General features: G+C 48.3%; 1 protein-coding gene across 1 annotated transcript in view; it reads right to left on the reverse strand.

Annotated features, from left to right (window-relative positions):
* Positions 1–26,580, reverse strand: part of MYH16 (myosin heavy chain 16) — a 64,275-nt gene that overhangs the window by 16,023 nt on the left and 21,672 nt on the right. The window contains exons 15-33 of the mRNA XM_083711244.1: positions 25,846–25,972; positions 24,846–24,907; positions 22,795–22,882; positions 21,475–21,592; positions 19,644–19,764; positions 18,735–18,871; positions 16,494–16,575; positions 13,167–13,340; positions 10,822–11,049; positions 10,405–10,509; positions 9,325–9,411; positions 8,366–8,511; positions 6,406–6,496; positions 6,233–6,289; positions 4,457–4,543; positions 4,116–4,361; positions 3,891–4,008; positions 2,695–2,822; positions 558–754 (exon numbers count right to left, since the gene is read on the reverse strand). Coding sequence (XP_083567370.1) covers positions 558–754; positions 2,695–2,822; positions 3,891–4,008; positions 4,116–4,361; positions 4,457–4,543; positions 6,233–6,289; positions 6,406–6,496; positions 8,366–8,511; positions 9,325–9,411; positions 10,405–10,509; positions 10,822–11,049; positions 13,167–13,340; positions 16,494–16,575; positions 18,735–18,871; positions 19,644–19,764; positions 21,475–21,592; positions 22,795–22,882; positions 24,846–24,907; positions 25,846–25,972 — 2,399 coding nt within the window. The remainder of the gene's footprint in view (positions 1–557; positions 755–2,694; positions 2,823–3,890; positions 4,009–4,115; positions 4,362–4,456; positions 4,544–6,232; positions 6,290–6,405; positions 6,497–8,365; positions 8,512–9,324; positions 9,412–10,404; positions 10,510–10,821; positions 11,050–13,166; positions 13,341–16,493; positions 16,576–18,734; positions 18,872–19,643; positions 19,765–21,474; positions 21,593–22,794; positions 22,883–24,845; positions 24,908–25,845; positions 25,973–26,580) is intronic.

The raw sequence follows: 26,580 nt of genomic DNA on the forward strand, positions 1-26,580 counted from the left end.
AGCTGTGAGTCCACAGCACTTTGACCTGTTCCTCTGCAGAAGGTGGTCTCTGGAAGTGCTACCCAGCTCGCCTAGCCCAGTCGGGGCTGAAGTGGATGAGTCCAGTTGGTGGCACTGGCTCAAGGGCGATCCTGACATCTCGGCTCATCTCGCTTTATTGGCCAAGGGAGCCGGCGTACAGCTTTCTGGGTCATGTGGCCAGTATGACTGAGCCACTTCTGGTGAAACAGTGCACGGAAACACCGTTTACCTTCCCGCCAGAGCGGTACCTATTTATCTACTTGCACTCGGTGTGCTTTTGAACTGCTAGGTGGGCAGGAGCAGGGACCGAGCAACGGGAGCTCACCCCATTGTGGGGATTCAAACCGCCGACCTTCTGATCGGCAAGTCCTACGCTCTGTGGTTTAGCCCACAGTGCCGCCCGTTGTGCCTACTGTACAAAAGTATAATTTACATGTATTGTTCTACCCACTTGCCTCTGGCCCTGACCAACACTAGCATATGACCCTCAGAAGGTTGACCAGGAGCCCCCTCCCTCTCCCCAAAATCATGCTCACTTAGTCTCTTCCAGCTCCTCCGTCCTCTGAATGGCATCCGTTTCATATTTGGTCCTCCACGTGGTGACTTCAGTGTTGAGCTTGGAGACCAAGCGTTGCAGCTCTGCTTTGCCGCCTTGCTCTTCCTCCAGCTGCTCTTTGATCAGGTCCAGGTCGTGTTTGGTGTTGGCCAGACTTACCACGGCGGCGCTCCGAGCCTACAGACACCAAAGCCATAGCTGCTTAGTACAGTTTCCCGTTTAGTTCCTCTACTTAAAATTTCTACCCTGCCCTTCAGCCCTACATGGCTCGACCCTGGTAATCCCAGGTGATCAGAGTGTATGGAGAGGTCCATAGGTACACTCTTCACACCAGGAGTGGCTCAACTGTGACCCTCCAGATGTTGGGCTACAACTTACATCATTGTTTCTCAAACTTGGACCTTTAGCTGTTTTGGGACTACAATTCCTATCATCCCTGACCACTAGTCCTGCTAGACTCCCTCAGAAGGTGGTGGACTCTCATTCATTGATAGAAGGTGGTAGACTCTAGACTCCCTCAGTCCTGCTAGAAGGTGGTGGACCTTCTACCAATTCATTCATTGGTAGACTCCCTTAGAAGGTGGTGGACTCTCAATCATTGCTAGACTCCCTCAGAAAGTGGTGGACTCTCATTCATTGCTAGACTCCCTAAGAAAGTGGTGGACTCTTATTCATTGCTAGACTCCCTCAGAAGGTGGTAGACTCTAGACTCCCTCAGTCCTGCTAGAAGGTGGTGGACCTTCTACCAATTCATTCATTGGTAGACTCCCTTAGAAGGTGGTGGACTCTCAATCATTGCTAGACTCCCTAAGAAAGTGGTGGACTCTTATTCATTGCTAGACTCCCTCAGAAGGTGGTAGACTCTAGACTCCCTCAGTCCTGCTAGAAGGTGGTGGACCTTCTACCAATTCATTCATTGGTAGACTCCCTCAGAAGGTGGTGGACTCTCAATCATTGCTAGACTCCCTCAGAAGGTGGTAGACTCTCATTCATTGCTAGACTCCCTCAGAAGGTGGTAGACTCTAGACTCCCTCAGTCCTGCTAGAAGGTGGTGGACCTTCTACCAATTCATTCATTGCTAGACTCCCTCAGAAGGTGGTGGACTCTCAATCATTGCTAGACTCCCTCAGAAAGTGGTGGACTCTTATTCATTGCTAGACTCCCTCAGAAGGTGGTAGACTCTAGACTCCCTCAGTCCTGCTAGAAGGTGTGGACTCTCATTCATTCATTGCTAGACTCCCTCAGAAGGCAGTGGACTCCCATTCATTGGAGGTTTATAAGCAGAGGTTGGATGGCCACAAGCCATGGATACTCAGTACATGAGATTCCTGCATTGCAGGGGGTTGAGCTAGATGACCCTCAGGGTCCCTTCCAACTCTACAATTCTATGCTTCTATGCAAAGCACCCTCCTTCTCGGTGAACCGGAATGTGATGCACTGCTATGAGAAAAAGCAAATTGCTGACACTGGCAGCATAGTGGCAATCTTTTGTTTTGTTTTGTTTTGTTTTGTTTTAAAGGGAAAATTGTAGTCCATGATAATTATGAAGACATGTCAGGTCTGGGCCAGAGGTAGCTGTAAGGAGCCAGGAAATAAGACCAATCAAGATTAGGATGTCAACCAGAAGGTTGGACTGGAGAACCAAACTGGGATCAGGGCCACAGAACAAGCCCAGAAACACAAGGCCTGCCACATCTCAGATAACTATAGGTGCTCAAACAAAGTGCCATTGATTCAGGAAGTCTTCTTATACTCTGTTCTGCCCAGGAAGAGCCAATGGCCAGCCTGGACGGAGTCAGTCTGGAAGGTTCTACACTGCGAAACTGCAGTGACGTTTCTTGACACATGGGGCTGGAGGGTTTGCTTGGAGAAGAGCCAGAGTGCCACCCTCTGCGGCAAAGGCCCTACCCTTTAAGGCAGGAATAAGGAACAATAGCGAACCAGCTGAGATGTCCAACATGCTGCAGTTATGGAGTCCACCACATGGGGCAGCATTCCTGACAGAAGGTTCTTATACTGAGAGGCTGCGCTTCTGCCGCTCATCCCAAGGGGGCGCTGGTCAGCAGTTCTGGGTGAGGCATGCATGTTTTTCAATACAATTATTCACCCATCTTTACCTTGGACTCTTCGTCCAGCTGTCGCTTGAAGTCATCCACCTGGGAGGTGAGGGACGTCTTGACACGGAGAATCTGGTTCAGCCTCGTCTGGCTCTCCTCGTGCTCCCGACTCAGCTCGCTGTTCTCAGCTGTAGCAGAAAGTAGCGGGAAAGCCCAGGCTCAAGGGTCTGCGATAGGGGCGGGGAATCTTTCTGCCTCACGAGCCAAATTTGACAGGTGGGTTGACATCACATGGTTGTGTGGTGTCACATGACTGGCTGGTTGGTGGTCCTGGTCACCTGTCAAACCCCTTTGTTCCGGGGTTCCTAAGTGCATTGCTGGGCCCAAGCAGCACGCTTGGAGAGACATCAATCACAGGGTTGGCAAGGGGAGAAAGACGCTGCATTTCGCTTGCTTGCTTTGGCTGTGCCAGAAGAGAACATGTGTACACAACAAAACAGCAGACCTTAACACCTGCTTGTCAGCGACTGAGTAGGGGTTAAATCCTGCTGTGTCAGCTGTGCCTGCCAGTTCCCTTCTGGGAACAGGTGTGCACAGCCAAAGAAAGCCCATAAAAAAGAATGAAAACCAGCTAAAGAGCTTTCAAGCAGCCCTGAACTCCTCTGGAGGTTCCAACAGCAGCTGTGGGCTGCTTGAAAGCCCTTTTGCAAAGGGCTTTAAAGCAGCTTTGTGCTGGTGTTTCAGCCTCTGGCTTTCAGAGGCTGGGAGAGCAGCCCTGGGCTGTTTGAAAGCCCTTCAAGTTTAGCAAGATTCCAATGCCTCCTGATTCAAGAAGGGAGAATGAAGGAAAAGGAAGGGAGATAAAGGAGAAAGGTCTGCTGCAGTGCTAAGCAGCATATGGAAACCAAGGACTAAATAAACAGTCCAGGCTTCCTCAAACTTTGCCCTCCGGATGTTTTTGGCCTACAACTCCCATGATCCCTAGCTAGCAGGACCAGTGGTCAGGGATTATGGGAATTGTAGTCTCAAAACATCTGGAGGGCCGAGTTTGAGGAAGCCTGAACTAGTCAGTTAAAATGTAATAAATGTGTTATAAACATGTGACACCAGAGGGTGCTGTAGAGCAATGTAATGTAAAATTGCATTGAGAGCTATATAACAATTTAAAAGTGTTTTTACAATCAGTGTAGATCCAGCCCAAGAATGAGTTGGACGCAACATTGCAGGCAACCGAATCAGTCCAGAAAAATCCTGACCTTGCAGCCTGCTCCTGATCGCATTAATTTCCGCTTGGTTCTTCTCCATCTCGGCCAGCCTTGCGTTGGCTTCAGACAGGTTGTCTTCCAGCTTGCGGACATGAGCGTCAGCATTCATCTGCAGAAGACGTGGAGTGGATGGCATATAAAGCAAAGAGGTGCTCACATCCTTCATACCTTTCCAAGAGCACCCAAGTCTTTGCGAAGGGGAGAAACGGATCCTACCTTGGACTTCTGGATGGTCTCCATGCTGGCGCTGAGGTCTTCAATCTCGGCCTTCATGACCTGCTTGTCTTTCTCCAGCTTAGACTTCACCCTCTGCAGGTTCTCAAGGTGCTCGGTCATCTCCGCCATGGCGTCCGTGTGCTTCTTGCGGAGGGTGGAAGCCGTGGCCTCACTCTGCAAGGCAGCCTCCTCTAGCTCTCGGCGGAGCTTCAGCAGCTCGGCCTCCCGCTTGCGGTTCTGCTCAATCTGGAGGCAGGAAGGCATAGAGGGAGCGGGTGACCACCCTGACCTTTCATCTGCGTAATGGGTTGAATGGCTCCTCCGTCTTGGCTCATGCATACCTGAGAGGTGGTCGCCCCGCCAGCCTCTTCCAGCCGGTCACTGAGCTCTTCCAGTTCCCGGGAGATGTCGCTGCGCTGCTTCTCAACCTGAAGGAAGTTTGGGAAAGAACACATCTTAATACTGGTTTGTTCATTTGCTTTTCTACCTGCAACATGCCTTGATGACCCCTGGACAACTCAGTGTAGTTAGGAATACAGTCACACCTCGGGTTGAGCGCATTCAGGTTGCGCTCTGCGGTAACCCGGAAGTAACAGAACACATTACTTCTGGGTTTCGCCGCTCGCTCATGCGCAGGCGGTCAAAATGACATCACACGCATGCGCGGAAGTGGCGAATCGCGACGCGCAGACACGGGTTGCATTCGCTTCAGCATGCGAACAGGGCTCCGGAACGGATCCCGTTCATATCCAGAGGTACCACTGTAATAATAATAATAATAATAATAATAATAATAATAATAACACAGTCGTGCCTCTACTTACGTGTCCCTCTGGATATGGAATCTTCGGGTTACGGCCATGGCAAACCCGGAAGTATCCGGGTTTTGCCCCGTGCGCATGCGCAGAAGTGCACCTCTATGTGATTTTTGGGGTGCGAATGGACCCCCTGAACAAATTAAGTTCGTATCCGGAAGGTCCACTGTAATAGTAAACATACTAACTAATGCATCAATTAAAAGCACAAACTAAGTCACAATTTAAGGATATTGTCAAGCTGGAATGTGTGCAGAGGAGGGCAAGCAAGATGAACAAGGGTCTAGAAACTAGGCCTTATGAAGAATAGTTGAAGGAGCTTGGTGGCTTGGTATGTTTAGCCTGGACAAGATGAGATATAAGAGCCACCATATGAAGGGCTGTCCCATGGAAGATGGAGCAAGTTTGTTTTTCCCTGCTTTGGAGAGTAGGACCTAAACCAATGGCTTCAAGTTACAAGTAAGGAGATTTCGACTAAACATCAGGAATAACTTTCTGAAGTAAGAGCTGTTTGGCAGTGGAATGGGCTTCTTCAGGAGGTGGTGGACTCTCCTTCCTTGGAGGTTTTTAAGCAGAGATTTGGATGGCCATCTGCCATGGACGCTTTATTTGAGATTCCAGCATTGGACCAGATGATCCTCGGAGTTGCTCTCAACTCTATAATTCTGAAAATATTAAACTCTACATTGCCCCACCTAGGCATCTTTAATGGGCTGATATATCCTGTTTTGTTCTTTAGCTGATTTCAAACAAAACTCTTCCAGAGTTGCCCATTTGTAACTTCTTCTTCTTTTTTGTTTTGTGGTACCTCGGGTTAAGTACTTAATTCGTTCCGGAGGTCTGTTCTTAACCTGAAACTGTTCTTAACCTGAAGCACCACTTTAGCCAATGGGGCCTCCTGCTGCTGCGGTGCCGCCGGAGCCCAATTTCTGTTCTCATCCTGAAGCAAAGTTCTTAACCCGAGGTACTATTTCTGGGTTAGCGGAGTCTGTAACCTGAAGCGTATGTAACCTGAAGCGTATGTAACCCGAGGTACCACTGTACCTGATTGTAATTACACTAACTGAGACCCAGTGCAATCTGCTGGATTGAATATCGGGCTCAGGAGATCTGGTCCCAGTTGGCCTGTGAACTCCCTGGAGGCCTTTGGATTACTATCTAGCTTCTGCCCAGACTGTAAAATGGAGATTACAACGGCCTACCTTACAGGCTTGTTGTGAGGGCAAGTGTCGAAGCTCTTAACAACAGTGTGCACAACTGAGTCATGCAATTGGCTGTTGAAAAGGGGGTTTAAAAAGTTACCTTTGCCCTTATGGAACGTTCTGCTTCAAGTTCTTCCTCCAGCTCTTCAATCCGGGCCTATGAGAAAGACATGCGAGGATCATGAGGCTTGCCTATTTAGGCAAAGAGTAAAAGCAGAAAAGCTACCAAAGAAGGCTGTTCTTTCTGCCTCCCCCAGCCTCTTTCTCTTCTACCTGATGCTCCTTCAGTTTCCTCTGGAGTGTGGAGTTCAGGGATTGCTCATCTTCCACTTTGCCGGTGATAGAGTTGATTTCCATGTCTCGCCTGCAAGGAAAGATGTGGTGTAGTTTTTAAGAGCGGTGGACTCGTAATCTGGTGAACTGGGTTCGCTTCCCTGCTCCTCCACACGCAGCTGCTGGGTGACCTTGGGCTAGCCACACTTCTCTGAAGTCTCTCAGCCCCACTCACCTCACAGAGTGTTTGTTGTGGGGGAGAAAGGAAAAAGGAGATTGTTAGCCGCTTTGAGACTCCTTAGGGTAGTGATAAAGCAGGATATCAAATCCAGACTCTTCAAACAGAAGGAATGCTATCACCTTGGCCATGTATACCTAGGACAGGGGACCTGTGGCTCTCCAGATATTGTTTGCCTCCAACTCCCATCAGCCTTGGACACGATCCAAGTAACAATATCTGGAAGGCAACAACTTCCCTATTCCAGATACATGGCAAGGGAGAGGGCCTTCTCTGTTGTGGCTCCCTGTCTGTGGGACACTCTCCGCAGGAAGGTCCGCCTGGCACCTTTACAGATATCTTTTCACTGCCAGGAAAAAGCTTACCTTAGCTCAGTCAGTAGAGCAGGAGACTCTTAATGTCAGGGTTGTGGGTTTGAGCCCCACGTTGGGCAGAAGATTCCAGCACTGCAGGGGGTTGGGCTAGATGACCGTTGTGGTCCCTTCCAACTCTGCAATTCTATTATTCTTCCAGGACTAAGATGATGCTCTCTTTTTTTGCTGTTAGGGTACTTGCCAAACCTTCCTGTCACCGATACAGCGAGGTGTTCTTTTGTACATCTTGATGTGCATTCAGGTTTGCGTTTAACAAATTAATATTATAATGTATTTATGCTTATGTTTTCAAATATGTTGTAAATCGCTAGGAGACATCTGTGTAACAAGCCGTTAGCAAGCTGTGGCCCTCCAGGTGTGGTTGGACTCCAACTGCCACAAACCCCAGGGATTATTGGAGTTGGAGTCTAAGAAAACTTAGTATGGCAACAGTTTTTAGTGCCTTCAATTTTTTCTAAGTACATCTTGGTGATATATTGAATGTGTCTTCCCTCCAGATGCTGTCAGACTTAGAATCCCATCAGCCCCTGCATGACTAATAGTTAAGGGAGGTGGGAATTGGAGTTTAACAACACCTGGATGTTACCTTGTTGGCTGCCCCAGATATATGAGTAGCCATAAACAGCCTCGGCCCAGTATACCTGAAGGAGCGTCTCCACCCCCATCGTTCAGCCCGGACACTGAGGTCCAGCTCCGAGGGCCTTCTGGTGGTTCCCTCCCTGCAAGAAGTGAGGTTACAGGGAACCAGACAGAGGGCCTTCTCGGTAGTGGCACCTGCCTTATAGAATGCCCTCCTATCAGATGTCAAGGAAATAAACTACTATCTGACTTTTAGAAGACACCCCCTGTTTAGGGAAGTTTTTAATGTTTGATGTTTTATCGTGTTTTTAATACAGTGGTACCTCGGGTTACATACGCTTCAGGTTACAAATGCTTCAGGTTATAGACTCTGCTAACCCAGAAATAGTACCTCGGGTTAAGAACTTTGCTTCAGGATGAGAACAGAAATTGTGCTCTGGTGGCGCAGCAGCAGCAGAAGGTTCCATTAGCTAAAGTGGTGCTTCAGGTTAAGAACAGTTTCAAGTTAAGAACAGACCTCCAGAAAGAATTAAGTACTTAATCCGAGGTACTACTGTATTCTGTTGGAAGGTGCGCAGAGTGGCTGGGGAAACCCAGCCAGATGGGCAGGGTATAAATAATAAAATTATTATTATTATTATTATTATTATTATTATTATTATTATTATTATTATTGGTTTCTCTGCTGGCCAGCCCACAGTTCACTCCTACTTAAATTCCCAACCGCCTTCCTTGCAGTGTCGCATGCCTCATCCACCCCCTCACTCACTTCTTGACCACCTCCTCCAAATCAAGCTTTGCCCTTTCCATCTCGTTGAGATTCTCAATGGTCATCTTCAAGTCGCCCTCAGCCTTGCGGCGGGCCTTCTCCACCTCAGCACGAATCTTCTTCTCCTGCTCCCAGTTGTCCTCCAGCTGGTTGAAGAAATCAACCCAAAAGTGAATTACAAAGGGAAGCAAAGCAAAGAGGATGGTGGGAAGGAACCACTGAGGTGGAACATACGGCACTCCTTTGGTGCAACGGAAAGGAGACACAGTGTGAGGTAGTGGAGTGCCAGACTAGGACCTTGGGAGATGAGGGTCCAAACCTTCACTCAGCCATGAAGCTCCCAGGGGGACCGTGTGGGCCAGTGTCATGGACCAGCTGGATGCAGAGGAATGGTAGGAGGAACCAACTGGGGAAACCCCAAGGGCTCAGAGCCCGGGGATTGGTGGTGGGACGACAAGGAGTGGTCAGAGGGAGAAGAGAAGAGAAGCCTGGGAAGAGGAGGTGTCAGAAGCTGAAGAGGCCACAGGGTTTGGTGAGCAGGGAGATTCTGTGGCAGAGAGCAGTCCAGAAGCAGAGGCTGAAGAGGAGGGCGGGGGGCCAAGAGGCAGAGATTAACCAGGTCGCTAAAGAAGCCAGGAAGTCTCCCCCTCCTGCTGCGACCAGCTCTCTCTGCCCTCACCGGTCTCCCAGAACACGAAGAGGAATGAAGAGGGCGCAACAATCTCTTTTGCTTGCCCCGAATCTACTGTATGTTATTGGGGCTCCTGGAGGTCACAAGCCCCTCCCTCTGCACGTACACACACACACCTGCGCTTTTGCTAATGCCACATGGTTTCCAATTACATATCCACTCTGCATAGGGCGGGACAGTGTAGAATCTCGAGGCGTTATTCGCATGACAAGTGCCGTAGCCCAATGGCAGATCAAGACAGCACCCCAGTCGACCAATCAGTACTGACCTCATGTATCTGAGTGCTAAGTTTGCTGTTGTTTTTGGTGAGGTGATTCACTTTGTCCTCCTCAGCCTGAAGGTCATCCAGAGTTTTCTAAGGAGAGATGGAGAACAAGGGAAACTTGTCATGGCCAAAGGGAACTAAAGTGAAGCCGGGGGGGGGTGTGTGTGCTTCATCTTTGAGATCAGGCCATCTGATCTGATCTGGGCATCCAATAATTTTTTTTGGCTCTCGAAATGTTGACAGAAGACACACACACACACACACACACACACACACACACACACACACACCAATAGACACAGCACAGGAGTTGGCAGCATCCTGATGGGGATTCACACTCTCTTCCCTTCCTTGTAAAAGGTAAAGGGACCCCTGACCATTAGGTCCAGTCGTGGCCGACTCTGGGGTTGCGGCGCTCATCTCGCTTTACTGGCCGAGGTAGCCGGCGCTTGTCCGCAGACAGCTTCCGAGTCATGTGGCCAACGTGACTAAGCCGCTTCTGGCAAACCAGAGCAGCGCACGGAAACACCGTTTACCTTCCCGCCGTTTACCTATTTATCTACTTGCACTTTGACATGCTTTCAAACTGCTAGGTTGGCAGGAGCAGGGACCGAGCAATGGGAGCTCACCCTGTCACGGGGATTTGAACTGCTGACCTTCTGATCAGCAAGTCCTAGGCTCTGTGGTTTAACCCACAGCACCACCCGTGTCCCTGGTGGGGTTGGGCAAATTGGTCCCTTTCATTTCTCTCAGTTGTTCATTTTTCCAATCTTGAATTCAGTTCCCACATTTCTGCAGCAATTTGCAGTTTCATTATTTAAAAATCATCATCATCATCATCAGGAAAATTCATCTGCATTTTAAGTGACAATTGTTTCTAATAAACACCTGCAACAAACTAAACTTCCCAGAATTTGGAGGAAGCCATGCCTAGCAAAGTGGTATAGCAGTGCTTTAAATGTACAATGCAGATGTGGCACAAGGTCCCTGAGAGAGATTTCCTCAGAAAGGCAGCCTATAAATTTTTGTTTTGTTTTGTTTTGTTTTGTCTTTACGGTACAGCTTGCGACTGGGCCTTCTTACCTGGTGCAACTCCTCCAGAGCCCGCTTCTCCTTCTGGAGTTTGGTGACAGCATCTTCCCGTGCCGAAAGGTCCGTGGTCAGGGTTCTGACTCTGTGGTCCAAAGCCTGCAGGGGAGAAGGGAGACCTAATAATGTAGGCCCAACCACGACTCAGCTTGTTTAGCCGTTGCAAAATCCAAGACCAGGCGCCAACCGAAAGAGGGAACCTGCCATTTTATGAGGATCCCACAAGATCAAAACTCAAATCTCTGGCACTGAACCTTATCCACTCTCCTTCTTTGGATGTTTCAAGCAGAAGTTATGAACTGTTGAAAAGCCACAGGTTCCCTCCAACCCAATAGCAACCCAAGAGTCTGCATCGAGAAAGGATGTCCAAAATAGATTTCCCGCTTGGCGCCAGGTTCAAGGAAGACTTACCTGTTTCTCTTTCTCTGTCTTGGCGAGGGTGGTTTCTAGGCCCTCAAGGTCCATCTTGAGATCATTGAGCTCTCCCTCCAGTTTGCGCTTGTTGGCGCCCAGGGACGCAGCTGCACCTTCCTCCTCCTCCAAGCGTTCTTTCATATCTGAGACCTGACTCTCAAGGTCCATCTTGGATTTCATCATTTGGGTCAGGCGTTCCTCAGCATCCATCAGATTCTCTTGCTCCTGAAAGGGGGACAGGCAAAGGGTGACCCAAGGACCAGTCCTTCCCGGATGCTACTGCCACATCCCTCTAATAATAATAATAACAATAATAAATTTTATTTATACCCCACCCTCCCCGGCCAGAGCTGGGCTCAGGGCGGCTAACACTAGCAAAATTACAATAAAAACATAAGGGGGGGGGGACAACAACAAAACAATTTAAAATACAGGTTAAAATGCAATTTAAAATGCAGCCTCATTTTAAAAGTAGCCCATGGATCAAAACCGTAAGGGGAAGGAAAACATAAGGGTCAGACTGAGCCCAAACCAAAGGCCAGGCGGAACAGCTCCGTCTTGCAGCCCCTGCGGAAAGATGTCAAGTCCCGCATGGCCCTGGTGTCTTGTGACAGCACGTTCCACCAAGTTGGGGCCAGTACTGAAAAGGTCCTGGCCCTGGTTGAGACCAATCTAACTACCTCCGTGGGGCATACCAGGAGAGACTGTCCCGTAAGTATGTGGGTCCTAGGCTGCATAGGGCTTTAAAGGTCTACACCAGCACCTTGAACCTGAACCTGAAGCTGAATGTTGGAAGATTTGGGACAGATCCAAGAAAGGACTCCCTGTGGGTACAGTGTTCAACTCCCACAGGAGGCAGTCATCAATGTGGGTGGCTTTCAAAGAGGATTTAGTTAAATTCATGAAGGAGAGGGCTATCAATGGTTACCAGCCATGATGGCTATGCAGTGCCACCACAGCTGGAGTAGAGGCGTAGCAAGGTCAGGTGGTACTCGGGGCCAAAACATTTTTGTCACACACACCCCACATTGCAATTTTGGGGAACGTTGCCAAGAGTTGCTGAGCTTATTTTAGGGAGGGTACCCCAAAGCTGTTGAGCTTTTCTTTAGGGAGGGTTGGCCGAGAAACAGATATGCAAGCAGATCATGCAAATCCGACCAATGATCGTATAAGACCATGACAGCGCCGCCAGCAGTGGGGAGCAAGCACCTCCTGCAGGGGTGCCAGCGCCGCCCGCCAATCATGAAACTCCAACCACTGATCACATAAAACCGCACGCCGGATATGCGAGCACTGTCCGCTGGAGGGTGCCAGGATGATCGCAGGGCGTATCTGCGCGATCAGCGGGTGGATTTTCACAATGACGATTGCGCCAACCGTGAAAATACACCTGCTGGGGTGTGTGAGCACTGTCATGCCGATCCACCTGGGGGGATTTCGTCAGCCCTGCTGGGCATGACACCCGGGGCGGACCACATCCCCGCACCCCCCCCCCTTGCGACGCCCCTGAGCTGGAGGCAGTGCTAGTTGCTGAAAGCCACAGGACAGGAGACAGCTGGGCTGGATGGAGCCTTGGTCTGCTCCAGCAGGCTCTTCTATCGCTCAGTGCCCCTCCTCCAAACTATTTGTTATAGAACATCTTACACAAGTTCAGGAGGGGGACACACCATAGCAGCCAGCTGGCAGAGGAACTTTCCAATGTGTTTGGGTGGTGGACAAGGTTTAGGCCAGGCTTCCTCAACGTCAGCCCTCCAGATGTTTTGAGACTACAGTTCCCATCATCCCTAACCAATGGTCCTGCTAGCTAGGGATCATGGGCGTTGTAGGCCAAAAACAAGGTTGAGGAAGCCTGGTTTAGGCAAACCACGTATCCCATAAAGACATCGCCATATCTGCACAAACCCTGTGTCAGCGCCTGGAACCCCTAGAATCTCACAGCGCTCAAGATGCATCAATCTGATGTCATTAAAGGTAAAGGGTCCAGTTGTGGCCGACTCTGGGGTTGCAGCGCTCGTCTCGCTTTACTGGCTGAGGGAGCAGACGTACAGTTTCTGGGTCATGTGGCCAGCATGACTAAGCTGCTTCTGGCGAACCAGAGCAGCACACGGAAACGCCGTTTACCTTCCCGCCAGAGTGGTACCTATTTATCTACTTGAACTTTGATGTGCTTTCGAACTGTTTACTTGAGGTCAAAAGACATGTTCCAGCCAAGCATAAACACTAAATGAGGACGGGATGCGAGACGGATTGGAGGCATGGCCCGGGAAGAGTTCCAAGGGCGTGTTGGTCCCACAAGCCAGAGCTTTCTCACCCCTGCCCTGCAAAGTGTTTTGGTGACTCACGGCCTGCAGCTGGATGGTCAAGTCATTCTTCTCCTGGCTGAGGGTGTTTGTCTTTTCTTCCAGCTCTTTGACCCGGTCCATCAGCTCCTGCGTCTTGGACATGGCGCTCCTCAGCTCCTCCTCCTTTGCTTTCATCTCCTCTTCTTGCCGGGCCACGTTCAGCAGAGGTTTGACCTATGGGGAAGGGGACCCGGGGCCACAAAGTGAGCATTGGGGGGAGGGGGGCAGTCAGGTTGCCCATCTCTGCCTTGCCATAATAACTCAGGAAATCAAAATTCTCAGATCCAGGCTTGCTCTTCCACAAACGGTAAAGTTCCTTCCAGTTGCAGAAGGATCTTTTATCCAGCAGAGGGTCCTTCTGATGTGGGGGAGAGAGAGTGGGGGGGTCAGGTGGGATTGCTATGAGGAACTATGAAAATATGGAGCAAGCCATTGCATCCGCGATGAAAGCATTGCGTTGACTGGATTTGATTCATTGACAATAATTTCTGATCGAATCCCACAAGCCTCTGCACTTGCTTTTTCTATGCCTGACAGGCATGTATAAGTATTCTAAATACACAGACCAGTTGCGGGTTGCTTCACCAGGCATCCTGGGTCATAAAGATAGTAGGTAGCTTCTTTGATGTACCTTTCCTTGGTTTTGTTAATCTTAGGGCCAGGAAATAGAGTTTCACATAGGAGGTGATAAAGATACTTCTCTTTCCTTGCCATCCTTCCTTCCTTTCCTGCCTGTTTATGACCTCCGGGGTTTTGCTGAATGTATTCCTCTAGTCCTGTTTTATTTACCCCAGAATGTATGCATGCTCAGATTAGATCTTTGTAGTTTTAACTTTAACTTTGTCCCCACCTGGGGTTTTTTGAAATGCTCAGAGGAAATCTGATTGGTTCTTACGAACACTGCGTAAAAAGTTCTTTTGTGAATAAAACGACCTGGGCCAAGGGGTGGGCAGGATTATTATTGGCATCTCCTCCCACAGTCTTGCTGGTCAAGCCTCGTGTGTATTCTATTAATCAGGGTCCAATCCTTCCTCTGCTTTTGGAACGCAACAAGAGAGAGAGGTGAACCTTGCCAGTTCCTCCTCTAACCAACATCACCTCCTACTTTGTTCCACGGGATCTTCTGGAACAGATGTGAGAGAGATGTAGGCATTGCCAAAGAGGCATTTTTTAAATGATTTGGAACACAATGAACATTCAGATGAAGGCTAAATACTTTATTAAATAGCCCAAAGAAGCTACAAAGCACTGTTATTCTCTTATTCAGTCTTTGGTTTCTGGGGACTTTGTCAACAACAGGTGTGAAGCCTGGAGATGGTATTGGAGGGGTAACTGGTGCACAGAACTTCCAAAGTCCAACCTGTGCAGCAGTTCTCTCTAACAAATGTGTTTCGGGGGCTTCTACTGTTAACGGAGAAATCTGAGGGCTCCCTTGGACAAAAAAACAAGGACATCAGCCAGGAATAACAGAGCAAAACAGCAGCCAGTAGGCTTGGTCTTTATTGAAGATTGTCGTGACAGGACTCCCACCTGCCACAAGGTGGAACAAGATGGAAGCCCCAAACAAAAGAGAACCCAAACTTTTATTAGCTGCTAATCCCCATGTTACACCCCCCCCCAAAACTATATCACTAATACATCATGGGTACATCATGAAAGGGGAGGTCTAGTGGCAGTAATCTGAGCATCCTGGACCCTGCCCCATGGTTCTCCTTGCCCTCCACCAAACACTCATCAAGTGTAACAAAAGAGATATTTACATTTCCCTGTTTCCCAGCCAAGTTAATCACACCCTTTTGTCTTCAACTGGGTTTGTTATTTCTGGAATGGCTACCTGTCTGGCACTCAGGTGTCAGGATGTCAGGGATTATCACTCAGGCAGAGGGGCTGCTGAGGAGCTGAGCTCACATGTCTATATGAATTTCTGAAGTTTTCCCAGTGAGCCAGTACATAGATACATCTATCAGTGAATTGTTAAATTTGGTATCGTGCAGCAAAGGCCCTTTGAATAGATAGGAAGAAACTGCGATGAAGTGTTTTGTGGGGACAAATCACAAAAGTCACAAAAGTGATTGTGCTGATTTTGGTAGTGGGCTGCATGTGCATGATATCTGCTGGAGGGGCAACCCCCCCAACCTATACATAAATTCCTGCAACACTATACTGTACATCCATTCCAACACTGGTGTCTGGATAGCACATCCATTGCCCACCAGAGTGAAAGACTCACCAATATTGGCAGGAAGTTAACAGAAATAACTCCCTTATTCCAGGTGCTTTATTCTAGCCTTATCTTAAAAGATTAACATCCTCACACAGTGCCAACTCAATAGAACAAGGCGTGAGAAACTACGAGGTTATGGCATAAACAGACTGAGTCACTTAAAGGCCCAGACATGCAGGATTTCTAAGTATTATGGGGGCAGGTGAGCAGCAAACAGTGGGCACCATCCCAAGCTCCTCGAGATAACAAGAATCTTCCTCAATATGACACTACAGCACGGGGGGGGGGGGGTTTAAGCGGGGGGGGGGCAGGGAATAGCCTTCCTTCCAATTCCACCAGCATTTTGCTCACAGGATCTCTGGATCTAAGCCATTCTGGGTTTTTCGGGTTGGATTTTAACTACTTATGGTGAGCTACTTTGGGGACTCTCTACTGAAAAACCACGTACCTGTTCATTTTTAAATATAGAAACGAACGAAAGGAAACCTCTTATTTTGGTTAATTACCATATTTTTTGCTCTATAAGACTCACTTTTTCCCTCCTAAAAAGTAAAGGGAAATGTGAGTGCGTCTTATGGAGCGAATGCAAGCTGCACAGCTATCCCAGAAGCCAGAACACCAAGAGGGATTGCTGCTTTCACTGTGTAGCGATCCCTCTTGCTGTTCTGGCTTCTGAGATTCAGAATATTTTTTTTCTTGTTTTCCTCCTCCAAAAACTAGGTGCGTCTTATAGTCTGGTGCATCTTATAGAGCGAAAAATACGGTATGAAATTTATTAACCGCTTAATAGAAATATATCTCTAAGGCATTTTCATGAAGCAGTGCAAATATATATCTTTTTTAAAAAAATACATTTTGCACTTCACCCATGTTGTACTGCAAAACCCCAGCTTCTTCTCAGGGCGTTCCTTCAGATGGGAAACGGCTCCTTCCCTTTTGCCTTGACAATAATTAACCGAAACCCACAATGGGACTCCTTAGCATCAAACAAAGGGGCTGATAAATTCTACTCCTGTTTCCTTGTTTTCCAGAATTGCCCTGGTCACCAAACCAGCTCCTCCCCTCCTGGACCCACAATGCTGAGCTGGGTTGCTTGGCCTCACCTTGTTATATAGCTTCCACCAGCCCCAGTACCGCATCTGCAAGAACTTGCGCACATTCCTCTGGATAAGCATCAGGCCCAGCCTGAAATGGAAAGGAAAAACCGGTTGCGGAGTCCATCATCCCCTGGAGGGACCTAGGTTCCCTGCCCCTTGATTTAACCCAACCAGCAGATTCTTACCACCCCCCACCTATAAGGGGACTACATTATTAGATGGGCGGAGCCACCCACCTGTCCATCACCTGACACCATCATGAGATCCGGAGGCGACATCAAAGGGACTCCCTCTCAGTGCCCATCAGTGCCAATCAGCTGATTGGTGCTGGCCTATACAGGGGCTGCTCACAGTACCTATCAGCTGATCGCTGCCGAGAGCAGCACATTAGTGGGGAACTCCCTAGTGATGCTGAGATAAGCCACTTCTTTACCTGCCATCATATATAGCAGTGGTTCTCAACCTGTGGGTCCCCAGATGTTGTTGGACTACAACTCCCATCATCCCTGGCCATTGGTCATGCTGGCTAGGAATGATGGGAGTTGTAGTCCAACATCTGGGGACCCACAGGTTGAGAACCACTGACATATGGGACAGTGCCTGAAGCGGGGGCCAGTTGCAGGTCAGTGATAACTAACATGGCATCAGTGACATTAACTCTTTCTTCAAAGAAACAAAGCTCATGAGACTAGGCCTAGTGGGAACAGCAATTCTTCCCAGTAGGTCTTGCCCCAATGAGGCAATTGCAAGGACTCTTCCCCACCGCTCCCTAAGATGCCTACTCCTCTGGGTCTTTCCCAAGCTTTCTGAGACTCTGCCAAAAGTCTGTCTCTGCTCTGCCCTCTGCATACCTCTTCTGGTCCTGGGAGACCAGGCGGGAGGGCAGTTTGTACGAGCAGGAGGGGTAGACCCATTGCCTTCATCAGCAGCCATCTCATCTCTGCCTCTTGCCCCACCCCCATCCTCTCCAGCTTCCACTTCTTACTCTGGACTGTTCTCTGTCCCAGCCTCTTCCTGCTTGCTAAACCCTGTTACCTCTTCAGCTTCTGACACCTCCTGCTCCCTCTTCTGCCTCTGACTGCTCATCAACATCCCACCATCAATCCCTGGGCTCTGAGCCTTCTTCCCTTGGGGGTTCCCCAGCTGGTGCCCCCAACATTCCTCTGCATCCAGCCAGAGGCAGGGGTATGTGTGTTGGAGGGCAATGGCTTTGCCAGACCTAATTAGGACCCTTGCCAAGCACAATTAGGCCTGCAGGCTGGGGGTTCCCCATCTCCCAGTTTAAACTGGGCGTTCCCCACCCCCTGATTAAACTGGGGTGGGGTTTCCTGGCTCACAGAGCCCCTTCACTGGCTCCACATTGAACTGTGCTAGCCAGGACCAGCGCCACAAGCTACAAGGGTTTCTCCCAAGGAACAAAGGGCTGATACAGAGGGCAAGGGAAGCACTACCAGAGTGGTACATGCTCTAGTTAACTCCCGCTTGGACTACTGCAATGCACTCTACGTGGGGCTACCTTTGAAGGTGACCCAGAAACCACAACTAATCCAGAATGTGGCAGCTAGAGTGGTGACTGGGAGCGACCGCTGAGACCACATAACACAGGTCCTGAAAGACCTACATTGGCTGCCAGTACATTTCCAAGCACAATTCAAAGTGTTGGTGCTGACCATTAAAGCCCTAAACAGCCTCAGCCCAGTATACCTGAAGGAGCGTCTCCACCCCCATCATTCAGCCCGGACACTGAGATCCAGCGCCGAGGGCCTTCTGGCGGTTCCCTCACTGCGAGAAGTAAGGTTACAGGGAACCAGGCAGAGGGCCTTCTCGGTGGTGGCGCCCACCCTGTGGAACGCCCTCCCATCAGATGTCAAAGAGATAAACAACTACCTGACATTTAGAAGACATCTGAAGGCAGTCCTGTTCAGGGAAGTTTTTAATGTGTGACATTTTGATGTATTTTTAATCTTTGTTGGAAGCTGCCCAGAGTGGCTGGGGAAACCCAGCCAGATGGGCGGGGTACAAATAATATATTCTTATTCTTATTCTTATTCTTATTCTTCATAGAATAGAATCATAGAATCATAGAGTTGGAAGAGACCACAAGGGCCATCGAGTCCAACCCCCTGCCAAGCAGGAAACACCATCAGAGCACTCCTGACATATGGTTGTCAAGCCTCTGCTTAAAGACCTCCAAAGAAGGAGACTTCATCACACTCCTTGGCAGCATTCTTATTCTTATTCTTATACCTCCTGTCTAGCATCTTCTTGAACTCAATCCTCATCAGGAAGCCCCGGCCACGGCACTGCAGCATGGTCATGATCTTTGCCAAACGCTCGTCTCGCATGTCTTCCAGCTTGGCCAAGATTCCAGCGCGGAAGAAGACCTTTGAAAGCAAGGAGCAGCACGCCCGTCAAGACACTGGCAGGAGAATGATCACACAGCCAGCTCACCCCGCAAAGCTCTGTTTCACATATGATTGTCGAAGGATACAGAGATCACTTCTTCTACAAGAAGCCACGAACGGGGGGGGGGGGGGGACACAGCTCCCTTCAAAGGGAACAGTAAGGCTGCTACAACAGTGATTGCTGCTAGGCGGAAGTCACAAACTGTACCCACAAAGAAGGACTGGATTTGTAAACTAAATGAATATTTAATTTTGTCAAAATTAACTGCTATAATAAGAAATCAGTCGAATCAAAAATTAAAAAAGGAGTGGAAATGTTTTGATGAATATACGGCAAAATATTGCTCAAAAAACGATACACTAATATGTCTAGATTAGAATGTGAAGTGCTGGATGGAAGAAAAATTAGTAATGAAAGATAAGAAGAATATACAGATGATCTGAGAAGATTGTAGAATGCTATGATTATTGTAAATTGTATAATGTGGAGGAAATCGGGCGGGGGCAGAGGGAAGTGGGAAGAAGGAGAAAAGAATACTATGATGGATTGAGGAAACATAAATGTAAATTTATGAAGGGGTGGAGAGGAAATGGTGTTGGCTTTGGCTTTGGCTTTGGTATATCTGTGTTGTAATGTAATATGTGAAAACCAAGAAAGAAAGAAAGAAAGAAAGAAAGGAAGGAAGGAAGGAAGGAAGGAAGGAAGGAAGGAAGGAAGGAAACAGTAAGGCCAGACTGAAGCTTGCCGTACCTTTGTGTGCCCAATTTTGTACTCATTCTCTCCCAGGTCCAGAGACCCCAGGAGAAGTTCTGAGGCCTTCTTGTTGTCCACGAATCCCTGAGGGATCACGTTGGGGTTCAGCACCTGGTACCTGACAAGAGAAAGACACAAGCGGCCACTGAGACGCTTTCAAGAACCACAGTCTGGTGGCTGGTGGGCCACAGAACAGCTAAGCAAAGTGATGGGGGAGAGTAATAGCCAGTAAGGCAACACAGATGGGCACCAGCCTTGCTCTGCCAGCTCCCCAACCCAGCCAATCACGGGAGCTAATCGAGAGAGGAGGGATAAGGCGTGGAGTGCATCATGGCAGGACATGGGATGAATTCTGCTGCCATGCATCTCACCAGACTGAGTTCCCACAGCCCCCTCTTCTCTTTCGTGGTATGTTCTGCTGGGTTCGGATGCTTGGAGAGCCACAACGCCTCTCCTTCTGGCAGGACCAAGCCAGCAGGAAATCACACGGAGTAAGCTGGAGTTTATTAGCCGAAACAGCATCAACACAGGAGCATCAGGCCGAATGAGCACAGCAGCTCATCTCCGGTAAGACTTGCTCCTATGTAGCAGCTGCAGAGACTGAAGGTCCCCCACAGATGCCTAAGTCCCCATCTTTCCAAGTCTTTTCCCCAAGCAGCCAGAGACTGAGCCTGCACACCACCAATCTCTCCACCACCCTCTTCAGGCCTCTTCTGAGGTTTGAGAGACTTTCTGCCGGCAATGTCTTTTCCTCCTGCCTTGCCCCACCCTCCAGCCCCAGACCATGACTTTGAGAAGCAGCTGGGAAGAGAGTAGCTCAGAGATAGCTTTTACAGATAATTTTATGGGTTGCGTGCCCTGGTTTCTCAATCTGATCCTCTTGCATGGTTTTGTATGTTTTGTGGTATTTTATGCATTGTCATTTGCCGTTATGTTATTGATTATAAATTAGTAACTCTTTATTGTAATTGGTAAGTATAAACTGTTTAATTATTATTTCCTGATGCTTAATTTTACCCTTTGCTATTGGATTCTAAAGGATTGTCGAATATTGCTTTATCTGATATAAGTTGCTTATTTTAAAGTTACTGTGACTTTTCATATAGTATCTGATGGTTACTATTAATGTTTGATGTTCTTATTCTTATTCTGTGTTGGAAGCCACCCAGAGTGGCTGGGGCAACCCAGCCAGATGGGCAGTATATAAATATAAAAGTATTATTATTATTATTATTATTATTATTATTATTATTATTAGAGACCAGGACGGAGGGGAGCTTGTTGCAGCAGGAGGAGGAGACACTCAAGACTCTTCACCAGCCTGACTCATCTCTGCTTCTTGGCCTTCCTTCTCTCCTGCTTCAGCCTCTGCCTCTGTTTCTGGCCTTCTCTCTGCCACAGGCTCTCCCTGCTCACTAAAGCCTGTTACCTTATCAGCTTCTAACACCCCCTCCTCCCAAGCTTCTCTCTCTTTTCCCTCTGACCACTCCTCGTCGTCCCACCACCCCTCTCCTGGCTCTGAACCTTTCCCCCCTGGGGGTTCACCAGCTGATTCCTCCCACCATTCCTCTGCGTCCAATCGGTCCATGACACCTGACCCCCTTAGCAGCTACTACTGAGAAGTGGGTGCAACAAACACTTCATCTGTAGCTCTGCTGGGGCTGGAGGGGAATTTTGATCAGTCTGCTTGTTCATCATCTAACTGGCAGTTCCAGTCAACATGGCCAATGACCAGGCCAGATGGAGTTGTAGCTCATCAACACCAGGAGAGCGACAGGCATTCCATCCCCACCCTAGAAATGCATGGTGTGTTGATGATTATATTCACCTTTGCTTGAACTCAGGGTACTGCAACCTGTTGGGGAAACCTTTCCGGCAAATACGGATACCTTCCAAAACGCCATTACAGGCCAGCTGGTGCAAAATCAGGTGCGCATCCACCACACCTGCAAAAGACAGAGCACGACGTTTCCATTTCACGGCTGCAAGAGCAAAAACTGCTGCAGGGCTGTTGCTTGAACGAGGCTGGCTCAGTCAGGGCTGAGTGAATTAGGATGCTACCTTGAAAACTAAAAAAGAGGCGCTCAAGCAAATGGTGGAGCACTGGAGGGAAAGGGTCTAGAATCAGAGCCTCCACGAGCCAGTCTTTTGGATGCTTTGCTTCCGGTGGCAATTCACCAAGCCAAGTAGACGATGCTCCATGGAACAAGACATTTTGGCCTGAATGCAGTCAACTGACCCCCCCTCCCAAGTCAACTGGGACAACACTGGGGGGGGGGGGAATAATGTCTCCTCTTCTGCCCAAATGGTTGTTTAGAATTCGGGGTGCTGCTGGTATGAATAAGTCAACTTAACTCATTCATAACAGCAGCACCACAAATTCTAAAGAACCATTATATCTGTGCAAGAAAGGGCCATGTGTCTGATAGGAATGGATAGCTGCCGCATCTTTCTGGAAAGAAAAAAAAATGGAAGAGGATGCATGACCTTATTCATTATTTTAGTAACTGCTTGTTTGTTTTCTCGGGCTTTCCTAGAAAATTAGGACCGGACTTCTTCTTGCCCTGTTAGACTGTGGGAATGGTTTAAAATGCATTTTAAACTGCTTTGTGACATTCCTTGGAATGCAAACAGTACAGAAGTATGATAAAATAAATGAATTTAAAAAATTATCTGGCCTAGTACCGATGACTTCCCTCTTCCTCTTTTGTTTGTTATTTACGGAGTGCTGAATGGTTATTTAACCAGCCCTCCTTATATACCTATGGGACGCTGGTGGCGCTGTGGGTTAAACCACAGAGCCTAAGGCTTGCCGATCAGAAGGTCGGCGGTTCGAATCCCCACAATGGGGTGAGCTCCCGTTGCTCGGTCCCAGCTCCTGCCAACCTAGCAGTTCGAAAGCACGTCAAAGTGCAAGTAGATAAATAGGTACTGCTCCGGCGGGAAGGTAAACAGCGTTTCCCTGCGCTGCTCTGGTTCACCAGAAGCGGCTTAGTCCTGCTGGCCACATGACCCGGAAGCTGTACGGCAGCTCCTCGTCACGACTGGACCTAATTTTCAGGGGTCTCTTTACCCTTTACCTTTACCTTATATACCTTTTTATATTTACAATTTTTAAAAGGGAAAGAAGAACAGCAAAGCTCCGTACCGGACTGCTTGAACTCATTTGGAACGATGCAGCGGACGAAATGAGGGGCTGTGCTGTGCAAGGTGGTCATCAGCTTGTTCAGCTGCTCCTGAAACAGGAAGAGGAAATGGAATGGGGGGGTAGTCAGGTGGGGGGAGAATATTGCATTCATTTCTTAAAATTTATACACTGCTTGATTGCGAAGAAGAAGAAGAAGAAGAAGAAGAAGAAGAAGAAGAAGAAGAGGAAGAAGGCACCTCAAGGTGGTTTATACAAAAAAAGTAAAATCATTGGTGAAAACTGTTAAAAACAACAATGTAAAACATTCAGAAAAACTAAAATCAGATTAAGGCACACATCAGCATTCTACATATCCAGGCAGACTTGTCTAAGAAAAAATGTGTTTAGCAGGCGCAGAAAAGTGTACAGTGACGGCACCTGCCTGGTATCAATAGGCAGGAGTTCCGAAGGGCGGATGCTGCTGCACGAAACAATCAATTTCTTACAAATGCTAAACAGGTATCCTGTGAAATCTGTCGCAGTGCCGGCTTTGTGCCAGACAGAAGCAGCTGAGTGGGCATGGTGCCAGGTGATCTCACAGGTAAACCGGTCCTAAGTTGTTAAGGGATTAATTGTTGTTGGCACCCGTCTTTCTCGAGAGACAATGGAGTGCGCCTCTGGGGGTGAAGTCAAACTGCTGTGTTAGCAGCACCAAAGTAACCTTTCCGGGGCACAAACTTGGGCAGTGTGCATGGAGGTCCTGGGCTGACCAGATGACAAGATGGGGGGGGGGTCTCAGCCTGGCTGATGTGGTCCAAAGGATAGCAGAGCAAGACATTTAGCACCAGCTCAGCTGCAGGAGTTGATGGAAGGAGGCGTACAAGGAGCTATCCAACCATCTTAGAGTCTCCACTCTGGATTTGTGTAGGGTTGATTCCTTAGCCTTTTCTTCTCTTGAAGATATCTCACAAAGCAGTGGAGGGCTGCCATTGATACTTTAATAGTAATACTTTGAACTTGGCCTGGTAGAGATGCTTTCATTTTTCCTGCCAGTCTTCCTGAAGGCCCGCTAGAGCCAAACATCCCTGTTCCACGACTGTAGGTCACCACACCAGTTGCTGGGTTTCTGGCTGGTTCTCAGACCACTGCCACCCTCAACACACACAAACACACACACCCCACAGGAGCAAAAGAAGTGCCATATGGCTATCCACTGATGCCGATGACAGAGGTGGAGTTCCCTTACCAGGTGAGAATTTAGTTAATGAATTTTGGAAATAGATTGGTATAGAAATATCGGGAATTGTAGGTAGGAAGGAGGGAATACAGTGGTACCTCGCAAGACGAATGCCTCGCAAGACGAAAAACCCACAAGACAAAAGGGTTTTTCGTTTTTTGCGTTGCTTCGCAAGACGATTTTCCCTATGGGCATGCTTTGCAAGACGAAAACGTCTTGCGAGTTTGCTTCCTTTTTCTTAAAGCCGTTAATACCCAGCGAATCTGCGCTCTGCAAGACAAAAAATCGCAAGACGACACAACTCGCGGAACGAATTAATTTCGTCTTGCGAGGCACCACTGTATCTAAATTAATGGTTCTTATTAGTCTGAGTAGCACCGAGTTAAAAACAAAAGAGGAATGTAAATGGGTAAAATTGATACTAACTGCAGACAGACAGGTTATAGCGAGTAACTGGAAAAATGCAGAAGAGTTAGGGGTGAACCAATGGAGGAAAAAACTGAGTAATATTATAATTTTAGAATATCTAACTGTGAAGATACACAGAATGAAAGGGTTTAAGGTCAGTGAGAAAGAGGAGGATTGGTTTGAGAAGATATTGCATTATTTGGGTAGGTTTGAACAATTTGGGGCAATTAAAATGTTAAAAGTTAAGTAAACCTTGTGGATGGAGGAGTGTTAACATATATAAAATTGTACATATGGTTGATTTGAATATGTTATTAATGATTATGTATACCCAATGTACCAGCCACCTGGGGGGGTTTCACTGTTTGTGTTTTGGTTGTTGGTAAAAAATAAAATTTTAAACATTCTCTTACCAGGTGAGACTTACCCTATAGAAGTTGGAGACAGTCATAAAGGAGGATCCCCTTTTCTGCTTCTTGGTTGTTCCAGCTGAGGAAAACATAGAACTGAAGATGATTCAAATGTATAAGGAAATAAATTCATGTATACACAAAACCTAGGGTGCTTCCCTATTTTCACCTCAGAGGCTGAGGGGTTACTAAGGCGACCATTTCAGCGCAGCCGCACCGTGGAAGTCGAACGGAATCCATTCCAGATTTGTTTGAAAACCAAATTGTGGCTTCTGATTGGCTGCAGGAAGCTCCTGCAGCCAACCAGAAGCGGTGGAAGCCCCATCAAACGTTCGGGTTCCAAAAGAACGTTCACAAACTGGAACAATCACTTCCGGGTTTCGATCGTTCGGGAGCCAAAACGTCCGAGTTCCAGGGCATTCAGGATCCAGAAACAATGTTTCTGGTGGGGTTTTGGTAATGTGACTTTGCAACAACAACAACATTCATAGGCAGACAGATTTCCAAGTTGACAGAATCGTAGAATTGTAGCGTTCGAAGGGACTGCGTGGGTCATTTAGGCCCACCCCCGGCCGTGCAAGAATCTTTTGCCCAGTGTGGTCTTGAACCCACAACCCTAAAATTAAGAGTCTTGTGCTCTACTGACTGAACTGTCTGTCAAGGAAGGACAGGGGCCACATAGCTCAGCAGCACAACAACCCTGTGAGGGAGGTTAGCCTTAGAGACAGTCAGGCATTAAGCTTCATGGCAGAGTGGGGACTAGAACTCCTTTCTCTCAGGTCTGAATCCAGTACTCTAACCACTTCGCCACACTGCCTGATGGATGTGGCAGTCCACAATATCTGAAGTACACCAGGTATAGTGGACGGAACACCGTACCGGGGAGACTTTGGTCAAGTCACGCTCTCTCAGCCTAACCTTACCTGGTGGGGTTGTTGTGAGCAGGAAATAGGACAACCTAACTGGAGTTGTTTGCTGGGTTTGGGATAGGAAATGCAAGCAAAGAGATCCACGCACCTGCGGCCTCCTCTTCTTTGAAGAGAGTGCAGAGCAGGGCCATCCCGGACTTCTGGAACAAGCCCACCACCGTTTCATTCAGGGGGTCCTTGTTCTTCTCCAGCCACCCGGTGATATTGTAACCCACCTGGAGCAAGAAAGTGTTAGAATTCCTGCTCCGTGATTGCAGTCATGGGATTGTTGTCTTTCACATGGCGGTGTATGTTTTGACTCCACAGAGTGGGAAGTGACGGAGACAGGATGTTTGTGTTACTGTGAAGTGGGACTATTGTACTTTGCCCTTTTTCTCTTTGCTGTCTGATGCTAGAGAGAGAGGGAGCCATGTTGCAGTGCTCCGTGTGTGTTTATATGTAAATAAAGTAGATTAGCCAAAATGCTGAGTTGCTGAGGTCTGTTACGCAAGCTGCAAAGACTCTGCGGATCCCTAAGTGTGCAGGTGTCGGTTAGCATCGGTCGCTGTGATGTTCGGGCTGAAGAAAGCTTTTGAACGATCGACCAGGAGGGAGGAACATGCCAGTCGGGCATGTGTCTCTGCCAGAGTCCTACTTGAGTGTAGGCTGAACTCCTGACAACAAGGAGAGGAAAAAGTGGGCATGGTGGCACTCAGGAATTACATGACCTCAACACCTAGCTCTGTCTTCCGAAACCTGGTGCCCTCAGGATGTAGCTGGGATTCAAGCCTCATTTCAGACATGTGGTTTATATACTTATGTGTTTGCCTTGCACATTAATGAA

The sequence above is a fragment of the Podarcis gaigeae genome (assembly GCF_964106915.1).
Source record: "Podarcis gaigeae genome assembly, chromosome: 14".
NCBI lineage: Eukaryota > Metazoa > Chordata > Lepidosauria > Squamata > Lacertidae > Podarcis > Podarcis gaigeae.